At 42.1% G+C, this 24,225-nt stretch overlaps 1 protein-coding gene across 1 annotated transcript in view; it reads right to left on the bottom strand.

Annotated features, from left to right (window-relative positions):
- The window catches only part of med13a (mediator complex subunit 13a), a 67,613-nt gene that overhangs the window by 18,660 nt on the left and 24,728 nt on the right, over nucleotides 1-24,225 (bottom strand). The window contains exon 4 of the mRNA XM_053331132.1: nucleotides 3,838-3,983. Within this exon, the coding sequence (XP_053187107.1) occupies nucleotides 3,838-3,983 (146 nt within the window). The remainder of the gene's footprint in view (nucleotides 1-3,837; nucleotides 3,984-24,225) is intronic.

The raw sequence follows: 24,225 nt of genomic DNA, 5'->3' as shown, positions 1-24,225 counted from the left end.
ATGCACTACGCAACAACATCCAGCTACGGCCGATCATATTAACCTTAATTAAATTCAACCCTCTTTTATTTCTGCGTTTCTTGCTACACACACACACAGACATTCCTAAGACCTGAGGCCAGTTGTGGAAGAGAGATCAAATTCAGCACAATTATGGAAATGGTTTACCGTCCCTGCCCACCCCCCCAACCATCGCACCACTCCAAACGCACCCTCTTCCCTCCCTCGATCCCTTCTGACTCTCTATTTCGCTCCCTCTCTCTGATTGTGAGTCTATCTCTGGCTCCCTGAAGACATGTCAAATGTGCTCAGATCAGTGTAATGGGCTGAGAGTTCATTACATTCACTCTGCGCCCTTTTATGAGGTCACATCCTGGAGAGGTCTGCCTGCCGGAGCGCTCTGCCGCACAGTAAACCAAGCTTGGCAGAGGTGGGGGGGAGAGAGAGAGAGAGAGAGAGAGAGAGAGAGAGAGAGAGAGGGGGGAGAGGGAGAGGGGGAGAGGGAGAGGGAGAGGGAGAGGGAGAGGGAGAGAGAGAGAGAGAGAGAGAGAGAGGGGAGGGGACGAGATGGATGGATCAAGGGGGGATGGAAGTCAGCCCTTCCTCCTCTATGCTTGGTTAGCCAGGAGGAGATACTGCGGCGGTGAAAACACACACCTGCGCTCTGACACACTCTCTCTCACACACACACACACACACACACAGCATATTCAATGATCCCAACAGGCCGTGCTTATCGTAGAATACACACTTTAGATACACACACGCCTGCTTCATTTGAGCGCGTATAAAATCGGCAGGTCCCAAAATGAGGTTCGGTTACCTCCAGGAGTGCTTGAGGGTGATTCCGTTAGGTCCAATCAAAATGTGAATTTAACATTGGTAGTTTGATAGAGACAATCCAAAAGTAATGGGTACTCAAGCTTTTTAACTGCAGCTATTTTATCTCACAGTGGACAAAGACGAGGTGTGTGTGTGTGTGTGTGGGGTAGAACATAACATGTACATTTTGAGAAGTCCTGCACTTCATGACTAAGAGCAGTGTGCACCCTAAATTAATCTCCATAGAAATCAGAAACACTAATATGAGTTCATATGGAAATCTTGTTGTTTTTTTTAAATCTTTTATGTATATATCTAGACAGGATATCATCAGCTTCCTTCAGGAGAGCTCTAGAGAGACAGTAAAGGTGTTGGCCATTCAGAAATTACAGTGGTGAATGGAGGGAGTGATCACTGTTATTACACTGGAGGGGGCGTATGGAGATGGGACGGGAGGGCTGAATCATGTCTAACTGCAGATGAGAAGGTAAAAGAGTGCAGAGAGAAAGCATTTCCTTAGGGCTACTCCACTCTAAAAATGTTTTTTTTTTATGCCTTATTCCTTCAGTTGAGTGTTTAAGCTTCACTGTGCAGGATGATGTATGTGCACAGTTTGACACTTTTCAATGAAGACATATTGCGTCGAGCGGATCAACTTTTGAAATTAAAAATCTTTGTGAGAAGGGGCAAGGAGTAGATGTCATTTTTAGGATTTTAACATGGTGACTGAACTTTTTTGTGTGAAACCATATCAGACACAAATTATTATTCAAAGCAAAGTATTTTACATATCTTAAAATATGTCTGGAGGGAATGTTTAAACATTTAATAGAAAGAGTGTATCAAGGAAATTTGAAAACTCTAATCAAAAGTCTCACAAAGACCACTAATTTTCTCTCTTTTCAGCAACACGTGGTTTTTAAAATGTGTTTATTATTGAGGCTGGTGCTGTTGGCATGTTGTTGTTAACAGCGAGGTCCATTTACGTGACAATCTAGAGAGGAAAATCTCAGGGGGAAGGCAGCTGAATAACGCCTTGTGCAGATATTCGTACCTTTCATTTTATTCTCAGTGTCGCTCATAACAAAAGCCAACCATCTCCTTCCCCACGTAAAATAAGTCAGAATGTATATTACAGTTAATACACTAACAATTTTATGTGTGAGTGAAAACACAACAGTTTGGGGATTGCAGGGTATTTGGCTGGGGTGGGGGTGGGGGTGGGGGGAGGCGGGGGTGTAATGAATTTAGAGCCAATGATGGAATATCATTAGAGGCACAGATTTTTATAACTACACTACACTATAATTTAAAGTGACTACAGAGGCTTTTCTTTATAGCTGGCTCCGAGCCAATCTGTAATGAAAGACAGCCTGACGGAAGATTGTGCATGCATTATTTCTGCAACAACACACACACACACACACACACACACACACACAACACACACACACTATTTACTAATATATTTCACTCAAAATATAGACACTCGTGCTTAAAGATGAGCATCTGACATTTTAATGTTTACATGTAAATATTCAAAAATGCTTTTGAAAGCATGTTTGTCTCTTGAATACTTTACTCCTTATCTGTTTGAGGTGACAGGTTGTGTGCTTTGCTCAACAGCCCACAGTTATTTTAAGCTAAATTGGGTCCTTGAGCCCTGAAGATTAACCCTTAGTTAAATAGATGCAAAAAGCTTTTTTTCTTAAACTAATTGCAAGGAGTAATGTCTGTGCAGAAATAAGACCACAGTGCAACATTTTTAGGCTTTCAGAAGAGATTAGTCATGGCTAAATGGCTTTCCTGAAGGTAAAAGCAGATGCAGAATATCCACTCGAGGTAAGAAAATGATCTTTCAATATCATATTTGGCAGGTTTCTTCAAACAAGGCGCTCACTCCTATCAGTCTGCTGGACAATGTTTTCATGCCCTTTTTGTTTACCCTCTACAGCAGCGATGTCACTACATAGTGATTCAGCAACAGTGCATTTCAAGGGATCACATACTCGAGGGAAACTTACTTATATGAGTGTTAGGAAAAAAAATCTCTCTCAACAATCAATACATTATTTTCACTCTCATGCCAACATTAAAATAAAAATACATATATTGCACAACTAAAGACTGCACAGATGATTTTTTATGACGTTTTCAGATTTTAAACTCAGACAGCTGCTAAAATGCCCTCAGGAAAATTGCTTATGCAGTTGTGAGTTAGACTGGGCCTATCTGCACAGCTTTTTGTGCATTTAATTTAATAATCATTTGATAATCTATCACAAAATGTTGATTTTTTTTTTCTAATAAGATTCAGTGCATTTAAAAAAAATTCAGCTGACCCTACATTTTGGCTGAAGTTGAAAGGTGTTTAAAAAAACATGCTAAAACAATACACTAGCAGTAGTTCTGGCCCGGCCCGTCTGATTACACAATCGTGTGCAAACATGTAAATGTCACAGGGCTCCTATTAGATTCTTTCAGCTTGAAGGTGGCCTTGTATTTTGGGTTTATTTTGATTATTTTGAAATGAGGAAATCTGAGATGAAGCAAAGAAACATTTATATTGAGAAAATCAGAAGTACAACATTTTAGCAGCATTTTCTCATACAAAAATCAGGCGCAGTCTAATGCTGTCTGTTAGTTCAACTGTCACATGTGATATTTCAGATACAACTGATCAGATTGTGAAAAATACTTGAGGGTAATGATGCGGCGCCCCGCTTCAGGGTCATACAAAGTGACACATTAGAGCTCGACACTGTTCATTTGTTTATCTGGCTAGTGATCGGATTTTTAGCAGGCATGCGGGGACGATGTGGACCGGCGTTGAACTTTATAAAACGACGTCCCGAGGTGATCCTGCCACTCTAAGTACATATCAGGATGAGGTCACATATTGTATTTAATTCTAACCGGCCCATTGGGGGGGGGGGGGGGTGTCTCCCGACAGCACCTTTGAAGCTGCCCTGCGTTTCTGAGCTGCTGGTGGGGGTGTACACGAGCAAGACTCACCTTGGAAGGGGCTGGACGCCTGCTGAGCCAGAGTGAGGTGCTCCTCCGTCAGATGGTAGACGGGCTGGTGCTGGTTGATCTCCACGCTGGTGCACACGTTGCTCTCGCCGTGTAAGAAGAAGGTGAAGGCGCAGGATAGGTGCTCACTGTGAGGGAGAAGAAAGAAAGAAAACAAAGAGAAAAGATGAGTCATTTGGGATCACCCTACTTTAAAATGCACCTTTGAAAATAAGTTCTGCTTGCAGAGAATATGAAGCGACTGCTGTGAGGAATAGAAAAAAAAGGGAGCAGATCAGATAAGTCTAGGTTCTTGTTCATAGAAAAAGAAAAAGAGCAGTCTGGCAGGGAGAGGAAAGGTAGAAAGAGATTTTTTTTTCTTTTTTGTCAAAGGCCACAATGAAATTTCTCCTCTCACTCATATTCTGCTTCAACATGATCTTGATAGGAAAGATGGAGCCAGAGATAGATACAAAGGGAGCTGCTAGTCTGTGCACCATCCAGTGACACAAAGATGTCTCATGAGTTTGTATTTCATTGTTTTTAAGGCTGGACAACTGTACATTCTGATGATAATAGAAGCTAATCTGCTCCATCCTTTCCACTGTGATGTGACACACGGGTGGGAAATTTGACTCTTAAACAGTCGAGCGCAGCAGTCGGGATGCAAATAAGTCAACACAGCAGTGCTCACAGGTGGTTTGTGTATGTGTGTGTGTGCTTCCGTCTCTCTAGTGTAAAACAAAGGGGCAAGCCCCGACTAACCCTGGCATTCTAACAAATACGCTCAGCTGCAACAGTATATTCTCTCTCCTTCTCTCTCTCTCTCTCTCACACACACACACACACACACACACACAGGGGCACACACAAAAGCTCTCATGCTCACACCGATGCCTGCCTGTGCCAGTCTGACCCTCAACAGCACACAACAAAAGTGACAAGTTGAAGAAGAAACGGAAAAGCAAGGACGAGGCAGACGGAAGGAGAGGGGAGCGGAGCAGAATGCAGGCCATTGTCTGTGGGCTTTCCTCTCTCTTTCAGCCCAGACACAAACACAAACACACAAACACACAAACACACACACACACACACACACACACACAGACACAGACACAGAGAAATGCAGAGAGAGCAAGAGACAGCGCAAGTGACGGATGACCAAATGAAAGTGGACGCAGTGAATTTGGAAGTGGATGAAAGAGGGTTGCCTCCTCTGAGGATTTGGTTAAGCAAATATCAGTCTTCTCTTCCTGACGCTCTCTCTCTGTCTCTAGCACACCTACTCTGCAGAGGATTAAAGAAAAGGAGCGGGGAGGGAGAGCAAGGCAGAGAGATGCACAGAGAGAGAGAGAAAAAGAGAGAGAGAGAGAGAGCACTTGAATAAGATAATACCACCTACGTAGTGGAGAGATGCCCTAAGCCCCCCGGAGCTTGACATTCATCTTACACTTCTTTTTTTTAATCCTTCCCCCAGTAAAAAATGAGGTGGTGCTAGTTAGTGAATGGAAAAGAGTGTATGATGTTCATATTCTATATATTCATCTCTATAGCTGGGAACAAGCACACTAAAATGAGGGTGAGTCACAGCAGAAAGATATATCCTCATCAGCAGTGCTACAAAAATATGCAGGTATTTAGATGTTGGACTGCTACACCCATTAAATTAAATAGCAGGTTCAGATTTTTTAAAGCCTGCGTTTATATTATAGTGACATGCCTGTAATCATTGATCCTGTCTGTTACTAGTTTCCCCTGGTGTGACTGTAATGTAAAAGATGAGGAACAAACCCAGATATACTCACTCTGTGCAAAAAGCTGTTCTTTGTTTTAGTTGAAGTTAATTTGAGACTTCAGAAAACAAACATACTGAATTTTAGTTCAGAAATTCCAAGTTTGCGTTACCACAGACAGACACTAAACAGGAGTTTTGTACTAAAAACACTGACTGAAGGAAATAGCAGAGTAAAATGCAGCTACTTGTAACTGTTGAAGCCTCAAATTAGCCTTAAATGAACTTTATAACATGTTTGCACAGAGTGAGAACTGTGGATAACTCAACACTGTAGCCACATTAAGAGGAAATCTCTTCATGGCCGGTGTGGACAGGAGGAATTAATACAGAGACTAATAATTCTTTCAATGTATATACAAGCCATAAGACAGACGTCAAGGGAGGCTTAACAGGACAAAAAGTCATGTAAACCATGCAAGCAGGTTCTGGAGCGTGTTTAGTTTATGGGACAGATTGAATCTGTCTTATAGCAGTGTAGCCTCCTCTAAACCTATAGGCTGGAATTATTTTTTTTGATTAAGCCACACAGTTTAATCTAATCCTCTAGATTCATTCCGTTTGTGCCAAACAGATTACATTAAGTGATTTAATTTCCATTCAAACTAACAGAGGAAAATTCAGGCAACACTATGACTAATTTCTACATTATAAAAATGTCAGTGTGTTGTTTAGATGGAGCAATACAGTGGAGAGACTCAGGCTTCAGCATCTAGCAATTACATTTAAAATATAAATTAATTCTAATTCTGCCTTGAATGTATTTCTTTTAAATCAATAAGAAGTAGTATTTGTAGTAGTAGTAGTAATAGTAGTGTTATAAAATCCCAATGATACCTTTCATAACACTGAGCCAAATTGTTGTACACTCATGAAATCTTTGCTTATATGAGCCTTGGGTGTGTATTTATATATATAGTATAAGCTGTCGTCGTGCATCATCATCTAACACCATCCACATTCCTTCAGCACAGTTCAGTGAAATAAAACACTAATAAAAGAAAATAAATCAAGAATTGCAACATCGTGCATCGACCTCCAGTGTAACACATTTCATTCATAATTGCCAACATAACAGTATTCCACCAGGATCAATTGCCCGGCAGGAGAGGTGGGATTAAAAGATATGATGCTAGTACAAACTTAAAAAGGTAACGACAGCTATTAGCAGCGGTCACATGAGGAGAAGAGGAGGGGTGAAGAAAGAAAGAAAGAAAGAAAGAAAAAAAAAGCCAGGTGATCTTGTGAAAAGACAACTGGGGAATTAGACCACATGCTGGCACGGAGAGCAAAGACGCCTTTGTTCGGGGAGGTGTGTCACCGCTGCTCCGGCGCTCAAGTAGTAAATTACACTCACCTCCTTTGACTGCAGCATGCAGCGTCTGCAGGGAGGAGGAGGGGGTATGTGTGTGTGTGTGTGTGTGTGTGTGTGTGTTGCCCTGCCCCAGGACCCTCCGGGTCCTGGGGCAGGGCATGTTTCTCCAGCAGGGTATATAAAAAAAAAACCCAGCATGTAAAGAAACAGAGGTGAGGGGTTAAAATGGTAGCCAGGCATGTCGCCTCTTTATTAGCACAGCGTGGAGCCGCATCAAGGAAGCCGGGCAGCCTAGCATGGAGCATTTGGGTTATTTGAGGCACTCTTGAAAGGAATAAGCCAAAATACTGGGAGAAGTATGAGCCCATTAATCTGTTAAAAAGGATGGATTTGTTGCCTGTGCTGTCGTTACAAGAATGTATGAGCTGACCAACAAGCCATCCTGCTAATAACTTGGTGTATTACTTCATGCAGATAGAGGAAAAAAAGAAGGGATACAGGCTACACAACGACAAGGAGAGAGGGAGAGAGAGAGGGAGGGAGAGAGGGAGAGCGAGAGCGAGAGAGAGATGTGTTGTTACATTCTGCAGACATCAACAGAACCGCGGCCTATCGCTCTCCTCTCACATGCAAAGAAAACCTGACACTACACACACACACACACACACACACACGCACATATATATGTGTTTGCAGGGCATTTGTAAGCTTGAGGTAGAGGGCTGCCATCTGTGGCTCAGCAGGCAGAAGTGCAACCCAACACGTATCAAAACAAAGTGCAAAAACACACACACACACACACACACACACTTTCATAGCGTCGCACCAGATCCAAATATATTCTTTTCAGATTATTTACAAATCTGATTGTACAGATTGCTCTGTCGGTGTCAGCTGATTGGCTAAGAAGATTATCAGACATGCCAGATGTTGGCATTAAAAGGTCTTTAATGCTAAATGATCATATTACTAGTGATTAGATTACAGCTTGTTCTATATGAAGATATGACTTAAAATACATAAAAGTCACTTAATGACTCTGTAATCTGATGGCTTGTCAGCTCGCTTGAACTCTTTAATCTAAAGTTGAAGCACAAAAAGTTTCAGTGATTTATTATTCATGCTTCTGTAATTTACGTTTTTCAGATTAAATAGTCACATGAGCACCGCACATAAATCTGTAGGTCAGCCATATCAGATGTTATGATTTGTAGCCACGTCTCCCCCTCCTCAAGATTTGGAGAGCCGATTTGCAGAGTGACGGCTGACAAAAGGGTGGGTCACATGTCAACAGGTGTTTGGTTCGCGCCACAGAAACAACAACAACAACAACAACAGCACATGACAAGTTTTTTCACCTCTGCATCACTCCCTCACACACACACAAAAGGAGCAGGATTTAGTAGAGCTCTCGCTGTGACAAACTGCAACACAAGCCTACTGGATCAGTCTGTGTGTGTATGTGTGTGGGTGTGTGTGTGTGTGTGTGCTTGCGTGCAGGAGTGTTTGCTGTCCTGTCCACACGTGTGTGACATACACAAACACTCATCGTCATGCCAAATTTTATTCTTCTGCAAACATCCACGGCCTGCTGGTGCGGCAAACAGGCGCGCATGTGCCTCAGCATGCGGGCCACACAAACAGCAGCTGGTCAGCCCGGTGAGAAAAGTGTGTGCGTGTATGGCAGCTAGGAAAAGGTGGAGCAGGTCAAAGTGTAGGCATGTTGAAGCCACTATGCTGATTCAAGTATTTCTGTTGATATATTATAACATTTATTTATATGCTGAGTAGAGCTGGACGATTATGGCAAAAATCATAATCACGATTATTTTGATCGATATTGAAATCGCGATTATAAAACACGATTATGTGATGTGTAAACATAAGCATTTAATGAACCACCAGAACTCAACTTGAAATATATTTGAACAGCACAACCAGAAATAAATGAAAATCAAGAAAAATATATATAATGATAAATGGAAATAATAATAGCAATATGTAAAAACAATAAATAAAAATAAATAGCCAAAACCTACCAAAACAAAAATCCCCTGGCTGCCAAGCTTATTAAACAAATTGGTCGTGTTGCCATGGTGACACCAGGATGGTGTGCACTGTGTCAAGCAGTTCACACTCCACACGCCACACCTGTCATTTCTCACGCTGAGAAGTGATAGACCCCACCGCACAGAAATTAATATATTATGTAATCCATACATCCCAACTCTCTGCATATTGATAGCGGCTCCCTGACGCCCACACATGAGACACAATCTCCCGGAGTCTGGAGCGAACGAGCAAGAGCTAGAGAGTGACTGCGGGCGTGTGTGTGTGTGTGTGTGTGTGTGTGTGTCAATGCAGCGCGTGTGAGTGCAGCATCCTGATAGCTGTGTGATCTCACGCCAAACTTTTCATGAAACTTAAGAGCAGTGAAGATGTCCCAGTCCTACCTTTCTTCTTGTCAACCAAACACTTTGTCATTTTAAATCTCCCAGATCTATGCAGAAACACACCGTTCCTCCAGCGGGTCTAACATAAGGGGCGGGACACAGAACTTGCTGGAAAAGACGGGGGCGTTGGATTTATGTCAGAGGTGGAGCAATGTTCATTTTATTATTAGGTTTTTAGAATCATGGGAGGCTAAAATCGATATCGCGATTAAAATTCAATTAATTTGTTTTTGGATATACTTTTGTTATAACAAAGAAGCTACAGCCAGCAACTAACAATTTCATCATTTTTTCTGCTGAATTTGAAATGAAAGTCATGCTGAGAATGGAAAATAGTTTGTAAATGGAAACAGAAAAAAAAGTTTCCACGTGCCCAGGGTGACAACTTCAAATGTCTGTTCAAGTGCCCAAAAACCCAACACATAGTGAAAAGCAAAAAATACACACAACTGAGATTCTGCAAATGGTGAAAGTGTGTCAGTTTTGATACAATATATGACTTAAACAATAAAGCTTTATCAAAATAGTTGCCACAAGTAACTAAATCCTCTAAAAGCTCTTTAATTAACACATTATATCTTGTTTGTTTAATCTTTACCAATGCAGAAGTGACAATTTAAGGTCTTACAGGGGAGGCTCAACACTCCCCTTCTGCCTTACTCCAAATTAAAACCATAATGAAATTAGGCTTTCATTTGAAAACTATTTCCTATTTTGCCTAAGGGTCCTCAGGAAGCCCCTTAGGGACCCCTTGGGGGCCCTAATCCATGACTCATTGCGTTTGTTATAGTGTATATCGAACCTGCCTCAAGACTCAGGTTCTCTGGGATTTGTGAATGTCATCTTCCCTGCAGCCAAATACTGCTTACACTTCAAAAAAAGGCCAAAAACTGGAGGCTGGTGTTGAGCACCACAGAAAAAAAAAAAACTGTGCGTGCCTGTGATTAAACCACCACCTGTCAGCAACAAACTGTGCCTGAGCTAATGGACACGTAAATCCCTCTCTGAACGACTAAATATTTCTCTGCTCGTCTGTTTGTTGTATAATAAGATGAATTAAATATATCTTTTTAGCGTAACGATGGAGAGTAAATATGTGACACGGCAGGCTGCAGAGTACCCGAAACGCAGAGTTGAACAGCTTTCAAAACGACTACACACTTGTCAGACTATCATGTTCATTAACTAGATTGGTGGGATCTCACTTTACGTGTTTTTATCCGCCTCTCTCTGTGTGTGTGTGTGTGCGTGTGTGATGTTGAGAGAAAGAGAGAGAGAGAGGGTATGAAGACGGGAGGTTTGATGTTGTAGCCTCTGACAAAAAGCCACAAGGTCTTTTAATCATCTCTGTCTCTCTGTCTCCACCTTTTCCTGACTCCCCTCTCCTCTGCTCTTCATCTATTAACTGGCAAATGGACTGGGCTGCTCTCTCCTCGCCTTCACACACACTCACACACACACACACACACACACACACACACAGCGTATGCTCGCTCACAGTCTGCTCTGACAACTTCCCTGCTCTACCTCTCAGATGCAAATGGCCGGTGGCCTTTGGCTTGGTAAAGAAGACAATAAGATAATCCGCTGAGGATTTAGAGCAAGGGCTGCACACAGAAAAAAGGAGAGGAGGGCAGGTGGGCACATTTGCCTTCAGCTGGAATGCCATGGAAATGAGGTCCCACGAGGCCAGCAGCGACCTGGTGCGGCGGCAGGGAGAGATCAGATCGAGGGAGGGAGCCGAGCGGGACTGACAGTCCCTATCACTGTCACATGGATGGGCTGCTGGGTGACACACAAACAGATGATCAGCCGTGTCACCAAAGTTTTGATACAGCATTTGTCTCGGCAGTGTACAGAATAGGACTTTTTCATCATCTCTAAATTGCACTGGACATATATTCCACATTTTCTCCTCAAATCTCATTTACCAACCATCCTTTAAAGTCAAAAAGATGGGCTGATCTGCTTTAAAGAATATTTACTTTTGTTAGAATAACCTCTTATCCGCTCAAACTCTTTCCTCTCGAACAAATAAATGGCGGACGACTACAGCGGTGGAAAGAAACAAGCTTGTTGTTCCTGAATAAACCAATAACTCTGCGAGCAACACCACCTCATTATCTCCTGTGTTATCTATATCCAGGCTTGCCAGCAGATGAATTTGTGGCTCGCTGTTAGAGCAAATAGCAACAAAAGCAGCTTCACATGTAAACCTAAAGGGACAGAGCATCCAGATTCATTCATCTATTGCCTGAGCCACTATAAATTAATATGCACTGTAATTTTAGTTATTTATTCAGCTTCATCGGATTATGTTGTACCTGCCAAATTCTTGTGCATTAGTGCCACTTTCATTTTTTTAGTTTTTATTTACTAATTTGCTTATTTTTTGACATGTACATCACAACATAAAACTATGCACAAGCACCAGATGTGATGTATTTAGTGTTTTCTAGCAAAAGGCTAATTGACAACACCTGTCCACAGGAGGCTTTAAAAAAAATGTTTTAAAAGTTAAAGCAGAAAAAAAGATAAAATAAAATAACACATCAACAAATACAGGTGTGTCTCTTTTAGCCATGATTTAACAACTCTTTTTTAAAAAAAAAAAAAATCAAAATTCTGTTGCATTTTCAACTCAGCACTATCATTTTGTGTTTCATGTGTTCATTAAATGTTGTAACCAAACACAATTGTACCAGAGCATGGCATGACTTTGGCTCCCTTTCTTTTGTTTGCTTTAAAGTGAGTTTTTTTTTAAGAGCTTTGCCAATCCGCACTGGATTTCATTCTTAAAATCGATGCATTTCTAAGTTTTTATCTTGTTACTAAAAGCGTAAAACAAATTGTGTCAAGGTTGTGAAAGATGACGCAGCTCTGTCACTGACCACGAGGAACCAAAAATATTCCTGCCCGAGGAGTCACAAGCTTTCTCTTTTCAGGCATCGGATGATCGCATACATACTTACACACATACACACACACACACACACACACACACACACACACACATATAGACACATAGTTACAGAAGAAATATGAAACTTGATTTGAGGTGAATCAAAAGTCAAGTGGAAGCCTTGAACTGTCAGCGATGGTTTAGGGGAAGTATGAGAGTATGAGAGGGGAGGGAAGAAGAAAAAAAGGAAAGAGGCTGCAGAGCTGTTACATTCCACAGATGTTTGCTGGGCTTGGCCGGCCTCACTCTATGAACTGAGTTTCCGTTTTAACTGATGTACACTTCCTCAACACAACAACAATAATAATAATAACAGCAACAAGTGTTTCTGCAACTGTAAAGACCCCCCCCCCCCCCTCTTTTTCCTTCCATCTCTAGCCTTTCCACATTAGTGGACACAGCAGTCACCTCGGTCTTCTTCATGGATATCTGCCATTTACAGCAGCAGCTTGTTAATATGATCCAGGGCATGTAAACATGTTTTGACTGGTCATGTGCTGCTGCGGTGACAGGACGGGCTGGCTTTGGCACAGTTTCTGGCACGACATTAATAAACAACGTTTCTAGAATTAAAGCTTACAACAAAACAGGCGGCCACCACATGAATGAGGATAAATAGTTTTGTGTGGGAACACTGACGTAAAAGAGACTTCTAGTGTGTTTTTTTCTCAGAAAGAAGCAAGTTTAATTTCCTGAACAATAGTGGAGGGAGTTTGCATATTTGTTTACATGATAATTATAATCGGCTGTCTGCGGAATGCGTTACATTGCAAAGCTTTGTGAATCTGCCTTCTGTATTAAACATTTAGAACATGACATTCGATAGAAAGAATGAAGGTAAACAGCGTCGAGTTAGTGGGCACATTTCCGGGATGATATAATCTTCCCTACTGTCTAGCCACCTGACCGTTGGGAAACAACAGCACTGTCTGCTGCCAATGTAACACAAACATGCCAAGCCTTAAGAGACACACCTGCTTCAGCTTTAGCACACACTTCACACAGGAGACAAGGTGTTGGGGAAAACACTAAACTAAAACTCTTAAGGCCAGCACATTCACTTACACACACACGCACACACGCAAAAGCTCTATTACTTTGAATTGATTTCCCTCTGCCACAAACGGAGAGGGGGTGAGCCTATTTATATATGTCAGATTAAACTTGGAAGGGAGAGAGAAATGGGAAGAGATAGAACGACAAGTCCATAAAAAAAGAGGACAAATCCGATCCTCTGCAAGTGTATCATAGCCACACACAGATACAGCAGGAGCAGACTAAAGATAATACTGACATAACCCTGACAGCAAGTCAGATTCCAGCTCTCTGCACGTTTAGGCTATATCGCGCGCGCGCACACACAAAAATGCAGACACACACTTGCACATGCACACTGGGGCTCCTCTAACACACCTGCTGCCAGCTCAATCTGAGTAGGATATCTTTGGAAACGAACATTTTCTGTAATTACGCTCATTGCCGTGTTCACATAATCAATTTGCAAATGCATTGTGACGGTGACACACTGCATCAGTTTCTTCCTGTGAAGGAAGCACTCAGTTTATCACTGCAGTGCAATATGTATTTATTTGTCAAAATATGCACTCTTTTGAAGCAATGTGTTATACTTGTAAACGTAATGCATAAGACATTCTGTAAACACGTCAGTGGAAAAATGAAAAGGTGTTATGGTGTTCTGTAAGGAGTATTACAAATTATGTAATAATAAGGAGTATGTAAGGAGAAAGGTAATAGGAAGGAATTTTAAGCGAAGCGTAATACCGGACAAGTTGATCACTTCATGATTGTAATGGATGAGGAAAGGGGCCTGCACACACTTGAAGGCTGATGTACTGTTTATACCACGGCCACTTGACAACAAAAAGCAAACATTTAACAACATACTTGTTCTTTGCTTGTACAACTAATTCTGATCTTGTTTTTCTGTTTATATATGGTAAAATATAGTTCCTGGGGTTCAGACTGAATGGTGTTTGCATTGCTAGGCAATGCCTAACTACACAGGAAGGGAAGGCTAAGTCAAGAATTTTGAAATCCTCATATGTTTTGAAATCATGAGTGAAAATTTTGAACATGCTCAACATGCAAAAATAAAGTGCAATGCTGCATTTTGCTGCATGATTTAAAAAAAAAACACGTCTTTCCATAAATAATGTTACTTAAGTCTTAGTTTGACATTGTTTTGTGGAGGAATGGCATACTCTGACACGTCACGTCCGTTCCACCATCATGGAACGCGGAAAATCCAGCTGGAGCCCTGGTGGAGGAGGCTTTGTTGGCAGCTACAGAGCAGGTTGGAAATGGCAGCCTACTGTTTTCTTCCATGGTGAACAAGGCTGCGGTGGTAGTGTTGAAGGAGGAGCTACTTGTCAGTGAGATGATTGAGAGTGGTGTAGTTATCAGGGACATCTAAACCAATGTTTCCCTGTTGTCGGTTCTCTCTGTCAGAGTCACTTTATTTTCAATGTGCTATTGGAAAAAGAGCAGCAGAGGTTTGGCAAATTCACCAGTGCTTTCTCTCACTCGGATGTAAAGATCCGAAGCTGAAACATGTTCGGTCACTCAGGAGGCAGGCATTTAAGTTGTTGGATTCTGCGACACAATAGTCTTGAGATTGCCTTTGGAGTGAAACGCAGTAATGCCTTGTAAATGGTGTAAGCTAGTTTGGGGCAGTTTAAATTGTTAGGATGTCGATTTCAGCCACAACACACACATGTTCGCACAGACAGCAGGCAGAGGCTGAAACCAGAGACGCTGACATCCCACCCACCAAAAATGCCTCGGAGGCAAGCGAGACATAAAGTGTCAGTGGGAGGAACAGTTAGCTTGAATGGTTGTCAATGAGGAAATAGCTTCCCAGACTGTGGGCTCCGACACAGGGGCAGAGCCTGCACGAACACCTGCAGCTGAAGAAGCGGCTGCATCAAACAGCTCAGCAGGGACTGAGGATGTGATCCGTGGTGAGTGGTTAGTGTGGAGGGCGGTGGTAGGCCTACTGGGAGTGCAGAGGAGTTTCCCAGTAGCCAGGTAATAGGAGAGGCTGAGGATATGGAATATAATTCACACTTGGATAAAGTGTCAGTTGGTGAAACATCCTTCCAAAGCATGGATCTGGAGAAAATTGTTTTTTTTTATTAAACTTTTGGGATATCAGTGAAAATGAAAGATTAATTTGTTGATACAGAGACGTTGATTAAGTCTGTCGATTTTTCTGCAGATGCAGGTGGGCTTCAAGCTGCTTGATGCAAATAAATGTCCCTTTAAGAAGCCCATTACAGCCTTAAGAAAGGCCACAAAGGGGAAAATTGATAGAAGGAGATAACTAGTGAAAATAAACTATGATCATGCATCACAGGGTGCCTTCTTCTCTTTGCTGTTCCATGCTGGTCTGTTTCTGTCTGTGTTTTTCTCCGCTCTTCCCTTCTTGTGCAGGAGCTCAGGGCTGGATCTCTTAACATAAATGGTGGGAGGGACAGATGTAAGAGCGCTTTAGTGGTTGAGGTTGTGAAGCAGAAAAAGATGTGGTTTTTCTGCAGGAAAATCATAGCAATCAAACTAATGAGATAGATTGGGGAGGGTTGTATACACTCATCCATGGCACCAACCTCATTGGGTGGGGTGGGGTTGCAGTGCTATCAATTAAAAGAATTAATCCAAGGCTTTTATCAACTGTGGAGTTAGTTAAGGAGAGATGTCTGATTGTAAGGATAGAAATTTAAGAGTGCACTTTCTGTTTAATGAATGCCTATGCCCCAAATCTGGGAGCTGACGGATTAGCTCTTCTTGGTGTTTTGAGGGATGAGCTGCAGAAGTATGGTTCGGAGCCACTGATTATAGGTGGGGACTGGAACTGCTGGAACCATTGATTTCACCATGGACAGGATAAGCGAGGGACCATGCATTCAGTCATCTGGTAGCTTAAGCAGAATAGCCTCAGTAGGTCTCAGTTAGATCTACTAGATGCATGGCTGAAACCCCCCATTGCTAGACAGTACACATGGGTCAGGGTGAGCAATTACAGGGTCAACAGAGCCAGCCAGGCAAAACAAAAAGGACAATTTTGATCCGTCGTGGCAGAGGTGGTAAGTGGGAAAGGCACACATTTGTGTCTTCTGTCAGCAGTACACGTCACACTCCACTGCTCGGATTGAAGCAGTGGTCCAGAAGCTAGAGGATAGTATAAAGAACATTGAATGTGCACTGAACAGTAATCCAGACTTTGCTGTGAGGGCCTGCTGCATGAGAAAAGACTGGAGCTGAGGACTTTTATGGAGGAGAGTGTAACAAGAGCCCTAGTGAGGTCTTGTTTCCTCATCAAAGACATGTATGCTCCAAGCTCTTCTTCAGTTTGGAGAAGACTGTTTGCAAGGAGAAAGTTGATGACGTATTTAAAGCTCCCCGGAGGCAGGGTGACGACAGATCCAAATGAAATGAGGACTCGTGCTGTATCTTTTTACTCCTCTCTCTTTGGAGGAGAGGAGATCCAGACAGTGCTGCAAAGTTGCTGGAGGGCTTCCTCCGCTTGGTCCTGAGAGAAAGGCAGAACTGAGAACTCAGCTTGGAGGACCTGACTGCAGCTGTTGGTCAGATGTCTTCAGGATAGGCTCCAGGAATATCTGGGATAACCACTGACTTTTATAAGTATTTCTGGTGTTCCGTTGGACCTGACCTGCATAAGTTACTCTTGGAGTGCTTTCATGCAGGAATGATGGAGGAGGGCAGTTCTCTCCCTGCTACCTGCTAAAGTAGATTTAACTTTGGTGAAAAACTGGGGCCAGTAGCCTCATTATGCACAGACTATTAAATGCTTTCCAGAGTGAATAACAAACATTCCATGTACAGAGCAGAACAATAATGGACAGTCTCTTTGTTTTCAAGCTTGACCTGTGTAAACTCTATGAGCTTGACATTGGTATCTTCTCTTTAGATCAAGAGAAAGAATTTGACAGAGTGGACAATGGCTATTCATTTTCAGTACTTAAGTTTTCATAAACATTTTGTATAATGGGTGGGGTTATTTTACAGAGGTGCTGAGTGTTTGGTGAAGGACGAAGGGGGATTGAGCCAGCAAATCCCTGTGCAGGGGGTACGGCTGGGATGCATTCTGGCTTTCGAATCTCTGCTGAGGAGACTGAGAAGCCGGCTTAGTGGGTTTGCTCAACCAGGGGCACAGCACAATTTAACTTAGATAGTTTCTGCTTATGCAGATGAAATAAATGTGTTTGTAAGGGATCAGGTGGACATTGAGGCTCTACAGGCGGTCTGGGGTTGTATCTGAAGGCAAAGGTAAACTGGGCAAAAGGTGGAAAAAAGTTGTTGGGGGTGTTTTTGGGAGAGTGTGATGAAGAAAGTGTGTGCCAAGTTGTCTAAATGGAAATGGTTACTACCCGAACTGTGAAGTATTGGTTGTCAATAATTTGGTTGCCTCAGTGCTGTGGCCCAGACTGATTGTCCTACTTCCACCAAGTGATCTGGCTGAAGACGCCCTGTGAGACCATAGTGGTCTCATGAACATTACCTCTCTGTAGAGATTCACTCGTCTATGATGAAGTGAGACCTGACCCTGGACCTGAGTCATTTATGGTACAAACTCTACTCAGTCTTATAGGGTCAGGTTTCCTTTTACTGCCATGGGTCTTGGGTCTGTCTGTAAATGTGTCAAATATCCAAGTGGAACAAAACAGATCCGTCTGTACATGGTATTGGCTCTGGTCGTGTGGTACGTCACAGTCACCAAATGGTGTGTTTTGAGTGAGAGGAGAATGCTAAGAGGAGGAAGAGGGGGAGCGCCACCTCCCTTTTTTCACAAGCCCACAGCTTTCAAGTTTTGGAGGACGGACAACTTATATCCTATGCGGAAATGTTAGGCACTTTCAGGCTCTGCTGGCCATGAAAGTGTTAAGGTGACTGAGTTTACTGGCCTAGGCTCTTCCCCAAAAGGCTGCTGGCGGTCCTTGTACAAGCTGCCAGTCAAAAAACGCATCAGGTGACCTCCACCAGAGAATTGTACAATTGTGCAATAGCCATGAACAGACACCAAGTGCACCTAGATCCTGATCACAGGGAAGTGTGTATCTTTTGTTCACAATGTGTAAGTCAAACATGTATTTGTCTGGGGTCCTAGGTTGGTGGTTGTGTTTGATTAGTTAAGAGTTTATTTTGGGGTTTTCTCATTTCATTTTTTTAGTCTATGGTCCCAAATACCTAACAGGAAAACAATGGTATCCATACTCTCTAACCCCTAACCCTCCATAAACTTCATATCAACTACTGCCAAGTTAGCAGTTGGTCTGTGTGACCCTATGCAGGTGGACAAAATGATGGACAATCTGGGGGTTTTAACCTCGACTTCTTTTTCTAACTGGTGTAACAAGGGAAAGTCATGTCTGTAGTGTTGGTTTATTGGTCTTGTGTTTTGCTACTTTTTTTTAACACTTTCAAAGTGAGGCACTTATGTAACCAAGGTCCTTTGTCTGTATACCTTTTGTAGTACTTAAATAAAGGGCTCTGTAAATTCAAATCTCTCTCTGTCACACAATGCTTCTCTCTCCCTACCTCCAACTGTCACTGACACCCATACACTACAGTAGCCCACTGTCTTTCCGGTCTCACTTTTTTCACCTGCAACTTCTCCACATCTCTTTATTTTCTGTGCAGTTTTGGTAATGGTTCATCTTCCCCTTCCCCTGCAGTTACAAAAGTCCTCTCCTTCCTCCTCCAACCATTGGTTCTTTTGGACATCCAGATTCATGTTTTACATTAATTTTTTGTGGTTCCCTAATGTAGGTGTTTTTTACTTTTGTTGAGAGCGGTCAGTGGTGGTGGGATCATAACAAACCTAACTCAAATCTCTCAAGCTGAGACTCAGTCTATCTGTCCTTGCCTACAGTTTAACACTGAGGCATTCATTCAGAACTCCAAACAAACACCTGTGTCAAAGGTGTCCAGTTAGTATAATTAAATTCACACCTTCTAGCCAATCAGAATCTACAGGTTTCAGTGGCCATCACATAAACCTCACTTAAGCCATCCTCACATTGAGTCATTGGGTTATCATGCCATTAGTAATATGAGAATAAAGGTTCATTAACCACAGCCATGGCAAATTAGTCAGCCTCATCCTGGATTAAAGCTGGGTCTTGCTGTTAACACACAAAGACGAGGCCTGCTTTTACCCTTTTTCTTTCACACAAGATGAACTGCTTTTTGAAAATCACGTTAGAATAACTGTGGTTTAAAATTCAGACTACCAGCTGTGACACATTCTACACAGAAAATATAACTACATGCCTTGGTCAAATTTATATCTCAGAGTAGCAAGGAAAGGTTAACTGGAGAGTATTCTCCTTTAGTTTTACTGAACAAGTTAATTAACTTGCTGAATGTCAGAATGAATAACAGCGGACTGGTGTCTCTGAATGGTGAAATTAGAATAATAAGATTTGCATATATTGCTAATTTTAACATCTCAAGAAGTACTCAATATTAGAAGTGCTTTACTCTGACTCCCAGATTGTAATGATCAACTGAGGTTGTCTGATTCGTTTTTATGCTAAATTAGGTGATGTACCACACAGTAGAATGACTGAATAACTCTCGCCTCTACTTTTCAGCAGTACTACCTGATAACATTAGCTCCAGCAGTATAAGTCAATATGAACTTTTTCCAAAGGCTGACTTGGCCTTAAAATGTAGCACAGAGGCAACACAGATCTAACACAGATCTATAATCCAGCAATACATCACAAATACCAGCAGGTCTTCATATCTCTTCTCAGTACCTAACCTCTGCCTGTGCCTATTAAAAGGACACTGAAAAATGTGTTCACAATGGATTACAGCAGTTTAAAATATAAAGATGAACTCCTGTGCTACATTTTCAACAGACCAGATGTTGAAATGTGATTTAGATCTTAAGACTGCAACTGCATTTAACTTCTCTCTTTGATATTACTACAAAGTCAACACAATCTTAAATTCATTTTTGTGAACACTGAAAATGTCAAAATATCATGAAAATATCATGTTTAAGCAACTGAATTTTGAGGATGAACTTTGAATGACCAGTTGTTTTAGCTGATGGCTGCACAGTGTTGTCTACACAGTGAGAACAAACACAAACAGGATCACATCCTACACCCTTATCCTACACTCTTTCCAAGGATTACATATTCTGCAACCCTACAAATGTGCCTTAAAGCCTCAGGAAATTCGGCTTGAAATAGTAAAACAGTTTAGACCATTTCTCAAGACTGTGTAGATGTGGCAGATTACGTTTTGATTGACACTCACACAGACTACTGGGGCTGGCTAACTACACTAGCTAATGACAGGTGCAGAACCGCGCTTCAAACTCACTAGCTTCACCTCTAACACAGTAATTCAAACCACATTTATAATAATACGTACCAATATTACTAAAGGAGGCAGAGGAATAGCTTAAAGAGAGCAGTGAGAAGCCATCACTAACTGCTAAGCTTAAGTAACTGGCAGATCTGGAAAGAGTGTAAACAAGTGTGTGACTTGTGAGAAAGCCGCTCAAAGGAGAGAGCTAAGAGTGCTTGAGCAGAACTAGTGTGTGTTTAAATGTACAGCTGAGGAAATGAAGAATACAGGAAAATTAACTGGGTTGAGAGACAGAAACATTACCAGTGACACAGAAACTCCACCGCCGGAAATGAGACAATAAGCTTACCACAGCACATCGGCGCATCACTTCAGTTATGATTGGTTGACAGAATTTATTACTTCATTTTCTTAATAAATGTCTGAGCATAACGCCGTCCAATTCAAACTCAATATCAAGAAAATTTACAAAAACTTTAATGGATTGAAGCTAATGTCTAATCTTACTATTATGTACGTAAGAACCTAAATTACACAATTAGAAAGCTATTGTGGATTTTGATTTCCAGAGGCTTTAAGGATTTCTTCTGTGTCATTATTAGCATATGAGGTGAACATGAACTGAAACCTACATTCGTCTAGCACTGGTAGGTGTGGACTTACCGAATTTTAGGGTTTCTCTAGAGTTTGCCTTACCCTGCAGTGAGTTTTCAGTAAACCTTTGAACATTTGAACATTTTAGTCTAGTCCAGACCACTGTGTGGCCACCTTGTAGTCAACGATGATGAGGTTAAAGGCCTGATACCATATAAGGGATTAGCTTTAAATGTGGCCATCTGTCTGAACCTCTGGATTAAAGACAGTAGCATAGGAATCACAGTTACTTGGAAAAGAACAGAGTAGGGGAGGGTGGGAGGAGAAAGGGAGGATGGGAATGACGCCTGACGGATTAACTATGACGACTTCCTCAGAACTTCGCTTGGCCCCGTACTCTGCCATAGCCTCTGGTCACATGGGAAGATGGGAGGAATGGGAGGAATGCAGGGTACAGAAGCTGAGGAGACGGGAGGGTAAGAGCAGGGGAGCTGAGAGGGAGCAGAGGAAATGTAAGGACACAGGATTCCCTGGGTGAAAAGTGAAATTTCTCAATGCTGCTAGTCTCTTTTCTTTCAGAATTCCACTGATGACACCAATAAGAGTTTCCTGAGCACTTCAATACATAATAAGAGCAGTGATGATGCCTGTTAACTTCAGTAATGAAAGTAGAATTCTTTGTTCTGTTAGGGCCTCAAGCGGGCAATAGAGGAAATAAAGGCATTCGGGAGCTGAAATTGGTAGAATAATGTTACAATACGGTACTTTTCAGATGGTCTCTTGTTTCTTCACACTACTTGAAACACTCGGAGCGTTTTGCTCACTGTGCACTGTGTCGTGACATATGTAAATTGAAGTCATCTTAGCTTTTATAGTTCATGAGTCTTATTAACTCCAAAATGATACACCTTGCTCACAAATGTTCCCCTTGATATCAAAGCCATCCATCTGTCGGTGCCAACTGAGTAATACCAATTTATTTAGACAAAATTATTTACTTATTTCCTCCAGCCGACAACTCCATGGATAAATATTGTTTTAACAAATGCAGTCAACATACATTTTAAAAAATTGCCTTGAAGCTGAAAGTTGTGACAAATGGGTTCGTAGCTAAAAATGTGTACATTAGTACATATGTAGCTACAAATTGTAGAGTCTTTGTAAGGTCAGTGATGCTAAGTACTTTGTTTTAAATTGTAACACAAAAGTGATGCAATGGGAAATGGACTATTAATAATGTATAATTGTGCAGCAATTAAGGAAATGACCCGTACCAATGAAAAAACACTGGTATTTTCCTTTAAGAGCCATATTTATCTTCTGGACAGGATCTCTCCAGCAACATGATATATCCAGAGTGCCGGGTCACATGGTCCCACAGCCCAGGCTCCCTAGAGTTCCTGTTGCTAGAGAGACTGATGAAGTACAGGGAAGACCTGGGGGGAGAGAGGGGGCGGGAGAAGGGGTGTAAGGGGGTTCAGTGTTGGCACGGGTGTATTTAAGAAGGTGCTGTGTTGTCCTCCATGTTTACATCAATTGTACTAGTCTTGAATGCACAATACGTGTCACTGCTTCCTGCCAGCGCTGTGACTGCCCTCGGTGTGCACTGGCTCGCTTGCCGATTGTTGACATGTTTGTGTGCCCGTCTCCCTGTGTGTTTGTGTTGCGCTGGGAGCAGGGAGGGGATAAATTTAGCGCTTTAGCCCCAGACTGGAGGCAGTGGCCCTTTATCCTGCACTGTCCTACTTAACAGAGTGCTGCTCTCTGCTTCCGCCTGCCACAGCACAACCAGGAATGGCGCGTTCACCTCCCGACGTCGGACCAAAACAATAGAGGGGTAGAGTGCGCTCCGCCACATAACGCACAGTCATGCAGAAAAGTGCAGGCACGCTCGCCGCATGCGTTTATGCCGGCGTGTCTGTTATTGTGTAACTCTGTTTTGCATTCATTGTAACGTGAGCTGCTGTGCGTTGGCCTCATTTCATAACGGCTTGATTTGTTAATGATGCTTTCAGTCAGACAAAATGCACAACAGGCTACACATATTCAAATACAGTGGAGTGGTAATCAAACACTCCTGATTGCAGCGCAAGTTCAGCAAGGGGTTCATTGCACGTGTTGTAAACGCTGCTTTAAAACACAGAGTGCATACCAAGCAGGTAAAAAAGAAACCATACCCCTCTTTTGTCCTGATCAAATTGAAACATCAAAGACTTGATTTACTGTAGCTCTGAATTTCAGTAACACAGCCAATTAGGAGCAAGTCAACGAGTTAGTCTGCCTCGAGCTGACCAATAGAGTACGAGCATCCCGCTTCACCTTGGAAACACACGATCCCAGGGTGCATTTCCCTGCTGCCATGACAACCAGAGAGGAGCTCTCCCTCGCTCCTTTCCCTCCCTCCCTCCCTCCCTTGTGTTCTCTCTCTCTCTCTCTCTCTCTGTGTTTCCTGAAGCCAGTCTACCTAGCAGCATAAGGTTCACAGAAACAACCACGCTGCACAACTTGGAGCCGCCTGTACTCCAGACAAAGAGAATTACTGTCAGCTGTATCCACACATACTGCTGCATATGCAATTGAAGGCTTCCACCAATCAATGTGCATTGATTTATTTAAATATATATAGATATTTAGAGCTCATATATCGTTTATATTTATAGACTGTTAAATTGTTTTCAATGTCTTATTTTAACATTGATCTTGAAACATTTATTTTTATTGTTGACTCACAAATCTGAGAGTCTGACCGTGAAACAAAGGGCTGTTACCTCATAATATCTTGATAGGAAAAGAAGACAATAGCAGGCGGTTGAGGCACTGATAGAGGTTATCATTATTAGAGATAGGCCTAATAAAAATTCACTTTGCTGTTTACTGCTTAACACACACACACACACACACACACACA

The sequence above is a fragment of the Scomber japonicus genome, chromosome 13, assembly GCF_027409825.1.
Source record: "Scomber japonicus isolate fScoJap1 chromosome 13, fScoJap1.pri, whole genome shotgun sequence".
In the NCBI taxonomy this organism is placed as follows: domain Eukaryota; kingdom Metazoa; phylum Chordata; class Actinopteri; order Scombriformes; family Scombridae; genus Scomber; species Scomber japonicus.
The sequence above is the reverse complement of the archived record's forward strand: the minus strand, read 5'-3'. Positions and strand labels throughout refer to the sequence as shown.